Source organism: Silene latifolia, unplaced genomic scaffold (genome assembly GCF_048544455.1).
Source record: "Silene latifolia isolate original U9 population unplaced genomic scaffold, ASM4854445v1 scaffold_221, whole genome shotgun sequence".
In the NCBI taxonomy this organism is placed as follows: Eukaryota; Viridiplantae; Streptophyta; class Magnoliopsida; order Caryophyllales; family Caryophyllaceae; genus Silene; species Silene latifolia.
In genome coordinates this window covers 278,824-288,433 of record NW_027413175.1, presented here as the reverse complement: position 1 = coordinate 288,433, position 9,610 = coordinate 278,824, and the positions used below count along the sequence as shown (strand labels likewise).

Sequence of the window (9,610 nt, the reverse complement as noted above, 5' to 3'; positions counted from 1 at the left end):
AGCATCCTTCTCTAGTAAGGTTCCAATGCCATATTCTAGCGGAATGGCAGCATCTTGTTCCAACAAAGTCTCAGCGGCTGAATCCAGAAGGGTAGCAGCTGTTTATTCAAGTAGCAGAATGACAATAGCAGGCAAAATTTGAAGAGTCAAGTTCCCTCCTCAACGAAGGTGAGAAGCAAAATTGGGGGCAAACTGTTTGGGTCAAAATTAACTATTTGGCCTAAGCTACGTGGTACGAGACGAGTGGGTAATTAATTAAGCAAATGGACCCATGTCATACATGGGGAGTCGAGCCCATGGATCGAAGGAAGAATAACTCGGCTTGGACTGAGATATCGACAAGACCACGAGTAAGATAAGGAAGTCCAAGTTGTTACCAAATTCTGAATAAGGAAAGTCTGAATTAATACCAAACTCTACCTTGAGGAACAAGGCGATTAAGTGGGGAACCCTAATAAACCCACTAGTATTTATTCACTATAAATACAAGGAAGCAAGGAAAAGAAGGGATCCATATTCATATACACAAAGAAATACAACGGCGCACAACCGAACTCACATACAAAGATTAACACCATGAGTAATGATTATGTAATCATTACTAACCAAATTCTATCCACCATAACTACATACAAATATACCCAGAACACCATGTATGTCATATACATACATCCATCGTCATACCATAACCACATATACATCCCCAACATCATTATTGCCTGAATTCTCCAATAACCTACATACCATGCTATAAACTTATGAAACAGCCGACGCCGTCCAATTACCACACCATCAATTCCGTTGATGCTTAGAACTACATATTCGTCATCGGATGTGAACTGGATCATTGTACTTGTACTCTAATTATCAAATAGTGGAATATTGGCGAGATACCGACTCCCCCGCGGTTGTTTCCCACATTGGATTTTCCGCGTCACCAAAATCTCTTGTCTCATTATTTCCTTATTTTGCCCTTTACATTATTTACATCAATATTTCGTCATAAGTCACATATAAATTAACCCTCCGATACGAGGCTAAAAAGAGTAGGTCACTTTAACCCTAACGAGATAAAGAATTGTGTTTTGACAGTTTTTTACCAAAACAACTACTTATCTTAAAGATTACGATTGAGAGTGAAAGTTTTTTTTAATTTCTCATTCATCGGGTACGGTATTTATACAACGTAATACGGTGTATATACATTAACTGCACTAAAGACATTTCCCATATTTACTATAGTAAATATGGACTTCTAGGGGGACGTTGGAGTAAATCTCGGAGGTGAGATTTTCACCTTGACTTTGTGTTTACAACACTCCCCCTTGGAAATTTCACCTTACAATTACTTGGACTGTACTATATGCTTTGAAGGGCACTACCTCATTAAAAACCTTGTCAGTAAAAACCCAATGGGATAAAACCTGACTAAGGAAAAAAGAGTGTAGTGCATATAGTACTCTCCCTGAATTCAACACATATCCTTGAATCGTCTCATTCCGATCTTGCGAACTAGTTCTTGGAATTTCCTTTATGGTAGTGACTTTGTGAACAATTCTGCAAGGTTCTCGCTTGACCTGACTTGTTGGATGTCAATTGTCCCTTGTTCTTTAAGATCATGTGTGTAGAAGAATTTTGAAGCTATATGCTTAGTTCTATCTCCTTTGATGTAGCCTTCCTTTACTTGAGCGATACACGCAGTATTATCCTCGTATATTATTGTTGGATGATCACTTGTCTTGATATCGCATTCATTTTCAATGTATTTTATCATGGATCTCAACCATATACATTCTCTAGAAGCTTCGTACAATAATGAAATTAATTCTGCATGATTTGATGATATGGCAGTCAAAGTTTGCTTTGTTGACTTCCAGGATATGGGTGTACCGTCATATGTAAATACATATCCTGTTTGAGATTTTGCCTTTTGTGGGTCAGACAAGTATCCGGCATCTCCATATCCAATCAACGTAGCATCTTTCTTTCTAGGATAAAATAATCCTAAATCTTGGGTTCCTTGAAGGTACCTTAACAAATGTTTAACTCCATTCCAATGTCTTTTAGTTGGTGATGCACTAAACCTTGCTAGTAAGTTAACCGAAAATGCTATATCTGGTTGAGTATTATTTGCCAGATACATTAATGCACCTATTGCACTGAGAGAGCGAACAACCATTTGAGAACTAAGTTTCCTGACCTAAATTCAGCACCTGACTACCTCATTATCTGGTTGAGTATTATCTTTCTCATTTCGTTTCCTGATGAAGAGCCATTTATGCCCTACCAGTTTTACATTCTTTGGTGTTTGTATTATCGGGCCAAAAACTTCTCTTTTCTCAAAAGACTTCAATTCTGCTTTCATTGCTTCCTCCCATTTTGGCCAGTCGTGTCTTTGACGACACTCGTTAATAGATTTCGGCTCAACATCATTTTTGTCTGTCATGATTTCTATTGCGATGAAGCATACAAATATTTCGTCGATATTGACTTCTACTCGGTTATATTCAATTCCCGTATGAACATAATTCATTGAGATTTCATGGCTGTCATCATATACATTTTCCAATGTTTGTTCTCTCGGTAACTCTAGTAGTGTTTCTTCTTCACTATCTTTATCACATGATATTTCCTTTTGTTTCTTAGATTTTATAGGTTTGAGATCCTTTGAGCCCGGTGGTCTCCCACGTTTCCTTTGTGCCATAGATTATTCTGCTATTGACTTGTCAGAGTTCTCTTTAGGAATGTCAATTCTGGAAGGCGCATTTGCTGCTGGAAGATGAGACTTTGTGACCCCTTTTGAGTTTGTAAATGCATCAGGTAATTGATTAGTAACACTTTGCAAATGAATTAGCTTTTGTACTTCTTGATTAGAAGAACCATTTCTTGAATCAATGTATAATAATGAATCTGCATTCCATGTAATTTATTTTAGTCATTGGTCCACTTTCGTGTCTCCCCCTAAGACTGGGAATGTATGTTCGTCAAAATGACAATCGACAAATCGTGCCGTGAATAAATCTCCAGTCATAGATTTAAGGTATTTAATAATACTTGGAGAGATGAATCCAACATATATACCCAGTCTTCGCTGTGGACCCATTTTAGTCCTTTGGGGTGGAGCAATCGGTACAAAAACAGAGCAACCAAATGTTTATAAATGTGATATATTTGGTGGTTGTCCCGTTACCAGTTGTAAAGGGGAAAATTTATGATATGCAGTAGGCCTTAACCGGGTTAAGGTTTCTGCATGTAAAATATCATGTCCCCATGCCGATGTTGGTAATTTTGATTTCATTAGTAGCGGCCGAGCTGTTTGCTGCAATCTTTTTATCATTGTCTCGGCCAGTCCATTTTGTGTATGGACGTGTGCTACTGGGTGTTTAACATCTATGCCAATCGACATACAATACTCATTAAATGCTTGAGAAATAAACTCCCCCGCATTATCCAGACGAATTTTCTTAATATTCTGATCTGGAAATTGCGTTCTTAGTCTGATTATTTGAGCAAGTAATTTCGCGAGAGCAAAATTCCTTGTGAAAAGAAGGGTTACATATGACCATCTCGTAGATGCGTCAATTAGGTCATTAGCAATAGAGGCTTGTCAATAGGTTTATAAATGTGTCAATTATTTTAGAGGTTTGTCAACAAACCCTCTATTGTTGGGCATGAGTGTTGAGGTTCATGGATGAAAGAGGTTACAATATAGTATACAGGTTTGTAGAGAGAGAATGTAAGAGGAGAGAAAGTATAGTGGGCCATGTGATGAACCTTGAAGAGATTTAATTATTGTTGAGATGGAGTTTGTAGGTAAATGAATTTGTATACTAACTTATGTGGCATGAGAACAAACCTATTGGAGTTTCATCTATTGCTAGTGCCCTTAGTGTTTTGGTAAATTTCTACCAAATTAGGGTTAAAGTGGTCTTAGCGTTAGGTCAATATTGCGATTTATGTGAACGTCGTATGTTATCCTGTTTGAACGATGAATGTAATGAACACAAGCAATTTTGGTGACGCGGAAAACCCAATGTGGGAAACAACCGCGGGGGGAGACGGAATCCCACCAATATTTTCACTATAATTCGAGAGGAAATACAGTTCTTTTGCTTGCTATGAATGCTAAAGTGTAATTCTTGTATATTCCGATGATCGTTCTTCTTTGCATTGAGGCTCCTTATATAGGGGAGGTCGAGGAGCTAGGGTTTCTTACTTCTCCTCCAAGTTATTCCTAATTTGACATTAGGTAGGACTGTCCTTCTTCAGATCTCGCAAGATGTTGGACCCTCATAAGCTTCTCCCGCGTGGACCTTTGACCCATATCCTGCGCTGATTGCTGATGCTGGCATCCTGGCTTCCTGGTATCCTGCATCCCGTAACACTCCCAGGCCTGCTGCCCCAAGTCAGCCCATACCCATATTTTGGGCCTAACAGTTTGCCCCCAATTTTCTGCGAAAAGTGCAACCCTAATTATTTGAGCGGGAAATTGCAGTGTATCGTTGAGTGACTTCTCGCATACTCCATTTCAATTCACATTTCAGAAACCCCAACTACCCTTTTCTATTTAATCTCATCCGCCCACCATTTTCTCTTTCATCATCATTTCATCTCCTCAAACCTCTCAAACTTCCGTCTCCCCAAATTCCTTCTTTGTCAACACCCTTTCACTGCCAGCGCCGCCTTCATCCGTCCTCTCAGGTACTTCCATTCCTCCCTCCTCGTTCATTATGGCTAAGACTCGCTTAACTTCATCTTCCTCCACCACCATCGACCTTGAAAACGACGACTTCCCCACACAGGGAGTCCTCAAAAGACCACACTCCGGTGACTCCCACCTTACCCAGGAGGATATACCCAGAATCAAAGCTCTGCTGGGGCTAGGTGACGATGTGGTGATCCACATCCCCAAACCTGGTCAGAAAGCAGACGCTTTTCGTTCGGGGTGGATCTGCCTGTACACCTACCCCTTTGTCCTTGGTCTCAAATTTCCCTTCCCCCCAATGATCCAAGAGTTCATCCGCTTGAACTCTCTCCCTATGGCCCAAATTGCTCCTTATGCGTGGAGGATCCTCCTGTCCACCGTTGCTCTGAACAATAGCATGGGCGCCGAGATTGGTTTATCAGATCTGGCCCATAGGTTCGAGTGCCGATCACTGGGGCACGGCCAATATACTTTTAGGTCTGTGGAGAAGACCGAAAACTTCCTCCTCTCGGCGGCAAAAGGGAAGGACGATGGGTGGTATGAGGATTTCTTCTACATCAAGCTCGAGTCTCTTCCCATTCGTGCCGACTACCTGTTTGAACACTGGGTTTTCGCCAAGAGTAAGTGCATTTGCATGTTCATTCATAATTGCCCCCGTCGCTTACTATTCTTACTCTTTGATTTGACGCAGAACTCAAGAACCCTGAGAAATCCGAGGACGAGGATACTTCTGTTGCCAAGCTCTTTTCCATCCCTGAAGATCGTAGATCATTCCCCCTCCTGCTTGCTGGTTTAGACGATTCTGCTACCGAGGAAACCATGTCTTCCGGTAAACACCCCTCAATCCCTTGGAATTCCCTGTCTCCTTTGATTCTTTACTCTGATCCCCTGCGTCCCTGTGCCCCTGTAGGAAGTGCCAAGCCATCTGCCTCCGAGATCTTGATGCGCCATGCCAGGAAGAGGACTACTGACTCCTCTCACTCTCCTGCCTCCTCAAGAAGAAGATCCTCTTCTAGGCCTGCTCCAGAGCCCATTGAAGCTACCCCAATATCACGCGCTCCTGGATCCCCCATTCATTCTGACGAGCTGCTTCTACGCCTCCCCGCTGAGTTTGGGGACGCTGACCGGGCCAACTACTGGCCTGCACTAGAAAGGCTTCTGACCCCAGCTTGCTCCAAGGCGTTTGACTCGACTGCCCCCCAGGAGATGACCGACCTGGCTGCAGAGCACTGCTTCCTGGTGAGCCTCCTTTTAATGCTCCTCCTCTCCCTTTGCCCTTGTGCTTCCACGACTAATGCGTTCTTTTCTTTTGTTTCAGGCTCTCCAATCTTCTCTCTACCTTCGCAAGATGCTGCAGAGGGCTAAGGTTGAATGTCTGGCTTCTGTGGGGAAGAACAAGGAGCTCACAGCCACCTGTGCCAAGTTGAGGGAGCAGCTCCACACGGCTTTCCAGGAGAAGGAGGCAGCCAAAGATCAGCTGGCGAGGACCCAGGAGGCCAACTGCGTTCTTACTTCTGGGTTAACAAGGGCAGAGGCCCGTGCTGAGGAGATGGCTGAATTGGCCAAGAATGTGGGAGCCTACACTGCTTTTGAGGGGCGGATTGACTGCATCCGTGCTTATACCGAGGGGAGGCACACATCCTGGAACCTGGAAGAGGAGCTGGCTGAGTTTGCTCGTGCATTTCCCAATGGCATGGACCTGAGTGCCTTGTTCCCTCCTGAAGCTGAAGCTGCTAACCAGGAGCCTGGGTATTCAGCCATGGATATTTCTGGAGCCATCTCTGGGACTGTCGAAGAGATCCTGGCTGGGGAGGCCGGTGATGGTGCTTCTACAACTCCTGGAGCTGTCCAGGTACCTGCAATGGAGAAGCAAATAGAGCATGGGGAGCAGAGCAACAGTCAGGAAGCAGCTGTTGAGAGGATTGACCTCTCTTAAATTTTATTTCAATTTATCTGGGGACTTGGCCCTGTGTGGCGCAAGTTTTGTAAAAAACTATTTTCTTTCTTGTTTTGGTCCGTTTTGTGCCTGCCGGTGTGCAGGCGTTGAACTTTTGACGGTGCCTGCTAAAGGTAGCAGGCGCCTTATTTTAAAGTAGCTTTGGGCCCAGGAATCCAGGCCCCACTTTTGCTACACTTGCGTTTTTGCCACCAATTTCTGGAGTTTTGATTCCACATAGATATACCCAGGAAGCTGACCTGGCTCCAGGTGCACAGCCCCTGTTTCTGGCGACAGATTGTTGATAACGTATTTCACCCATGACGTGAAATACCTTATCACTAGGGTTGGCTGACTTAGAGCTTACCTTCATTGAATACTTCTGACTAACAAGGAGTGTTGCGCTCCTTGTGGTTCCAGACGTTTGAAATCCGTGCGTGCACCCATTGATCTACGACATAGCTAGCTAAGGAATTACTGAGTTAACGTTAAGGTATGGGTGGTCTTAGTATGCCGAACCCTGCGCGCTACCTCGGCGTATGCTCTCCATGTGGCTTGACTTTAGATAAACGTCTCGCGGCCTCACATGGCAAGGGCTGGACCCTCAAAGTGTGCCTCATCTGACAAATAACCGATATTAGTACCAAAGCCTTTCTTCGTAGAAGCATTATAAAGTCCAGAGTAGTACAAATTACCTGGTGCTGTCTCATGGTGTTCCAGGGCAACACCTGGATCCAGGAAGCCACAGCTTGTACCACTCGGTTTTAAAACGACTCTTTCTGAAAAGAAAAGAAAAACTAAAGAAAAAAACTTTTTATGACACACACTAATACCTAAAGCATATACTAACCCCCACCCTTTTTTTTTTTTTTTTTTTTTTTTTTTTTTTTTTTTTTTTTTTTTTTGGAAATTTTTTGTTTTTGCTTCACGGACTTTCGAAAGGTCCTTTGTACACTAAAGTCTTGGCACTTTGTCAGACAAAGTACCGTTTCAAGTGACGGATGTTCCAGGGTTTATCCAGGATTTGACCGTGCATGGTCATCAACCTGTATGCCCCATTCTTAACAATGCTTTCGACCTGATAGGGCCCTTCCCATTTATAGGCGAATTTGCCTGCCTTGTGGTTCTTGGTATTTTCAAATACCCTTCTTAGTACTAGGTCCCCTACTTCGAGGGTCCTGATTCTGACATTCTTGTTATATGTCCTTGCTACGGATTGCTTATATGATGCCATACGTATGTAAGCACTTTCTCATGACTCATCAATCAGTATCCAGGCTCCTAGTCATTTCGACTTGGTTTTGCTCCGCCGTTTGACAGCCGTATCTGTGTGTGGGTACCAGGACTTCTGAAGGTATCACTGCCTCCGCTCCGTATACCAGGCTAAATGGAGTTTGACCCGTTGCCATCTTTGGTGTTGTTCTGTCTGACCAGAGTACCAGTGGTAGTTCATCTGCCCATTTTCCCCCAACTCTTCCAGCCTCTTCCTGAGGTTTTCCACAATAATTTTATTGCTTTGGACTCGGCTTAGCCGTTGGTTTGCGGATACACGGGGGCCGACTTTCTCGGTGTTATGTTCCATCGTGCACAGAAGCCTTCAGTGTTATCTGATATGAACTGGGACCCGTTGTCGCATATGATCTCGGATGGTATCCCAAATCTGCTTATGATGTTGCGCTTGATGAAAGAGATCACCTGTTGTTCTTTTACCTCTGTCATGGCTTCTGCTTCAATCCACTTTGAGAAGTAGTCGGTCATAACTAGCATATATACTCTGTTTCCTGGAGCCCTGGGCAGCTTTCCCACTATGTCCATGCCCCACATCATGAATGGCCATGGAGAGATAATTGGATGCATTGGTTCTGCTGGCTGGTGAATTGCTGGAGCCGCCTTTTGACATGATTCACAACGTTTGGCATGGTTTATGGCGTCTGCGCGCATTGTGGGCCAAAAATACCCCTGCCTTAAGATTTTGTTTGACAGGCTTCTTCCTCCAGCGTGGTTCCCACATTCTCCACTGTGCATGTCCTGTAGTATTGTTTCTGCTTCCTCCTTGCTTAAGCACCTGAGGCATGGTCCTGCCAATGACTTTCTGAAGAGAATATTATCGATCATGATATACCTGGAAGCTTTTATTCTGAAACTTTGTGCTTCCTTTCTGTCTTCGGGGAGTGTCCCATCCCTTAGCCAATTTAGGTATGGAATCCTCCAATCTGCATCCTGCTTTGTCCCACTGGGAAACCAAAGATTCTGTTCCCTGTGCACACTGTATGTGTACATCCTTTGCTGTGGAATCCTGGTCTGGCTCTTTCTGGATGGCTGGGGTCAACACGTGAGTAATCGGTATGTTTGACAGCTCTGTGGGCTGGAAGGTTGCCCCCAGCGTAGCCAGGGCATCAGCCTCCACGTTCTGATCTCGTGGCACCTGAGTTATCTTGAATGTTCTAAACTTTGATTTCTGCTCTGTGGCTATCTTTAGGTAGGCTATCATCTTTGAATCTCGTGCCACATATTCGTTGTTCACATGATTTACCACAAGTAAGGAGTCACTATATACCCTCAGGTTCCTTACCTTGAGCCCTGACGCCATCTGCATCCCACGTATAAGAGCTTCATACTCGGCCTCGTTATTGGTCGCCTTGAATTCGCACCTAATGGCTTGCACTATCATATCCCCTTTAGGAGATCGCAAAGATCTAAACCCACACCAGCCCCTCTAGCATTTGAGGCTCCGTCAATATACAGGGTCCACACCTCACCATCCTGGCTTCCCATCATCGTCAGCATTCCTTCTTCTGCTTCCCCACGAGTTGCAGGGCAGAAGTCAGAGACGAAATCTGCTAGGGCTTGGGATTTTATCGCCGTTCTGGGTTCAAATTGTAAGTCATAGCCACTAAGATGCACCGACCACTTAGTCATTCTACCTGAAAGTTCAGGCTTCCTCATAATAGTTTTTAGCGGGTAATTGG

At 43.9% G+C, this 9,610-nt stretch overlaps 2 protein-coding genes across 2 annotated transcripts; both read right to left on the bottom strand.

Moving 5' to 3' along the window:
• Positions 1-1,531: 1,531 nt before the first annotated feature.
• LOC141638876 (secreted RxLR effector protein 161-like) lies at positions 1,532-2,179 on the bottom strand. The gene has a single exon (XM_074448062.1). It carries the CDS (start codon positions 2,177-2,179, stop codon positions 1,532-1,534), a length of 648 nt encoding a protein of 215 aa, XP_074304163.1.
• A 5,989-nt stretch (positions 2,180-8,168) lies between these two features.
• LOC141638875 (uncharacterized) lies at positions 8,169-9,312 on the bottom strand. The gene is made up of 2 exons (XM_074448061.1): positions 8,786-9,312; positions 8,169-8,733 (listed from the first exon to the last, which is right to left on the bottom strand). The coding sequence occupies exons 1-2, from the start codon at positions 9,310-9,312 to the stop codon at positions 8,169-8,171; spliced, it is 1,092 nt and encodes a 363-aa protein (XP_074304162.1).
• Positions 9,313-9,610: the final 298 nt, after the last annotated feature.

What these genes read in the sequence shown, in the direction of transcription:
- LOC141638876 (XM_074448062.1), bottom strand. Translation starts at nt 2,179, where the DNA reads ATGGTTGTTCGCTCTCTCAGTGCAATAGGTGCATTAATGTATCTGGCA.
- LOC141638875 (XM_074448061.1), bottom strand. Translation starts at nt 9,312, where the DNA reads ATGATAGTGCAAGCCATTAGGTGCGAATTCAAGGCGACCAATAACGAG. An exon ending in AGACAGAAAGGAAGCACAAA is followed by an intron (nt 8,734 to 8,785) that starts GTTTCAGAATAA and finishes TATTCTCTTCAG; the next exon opens with AAAGTCATTGGCAGGACCAT.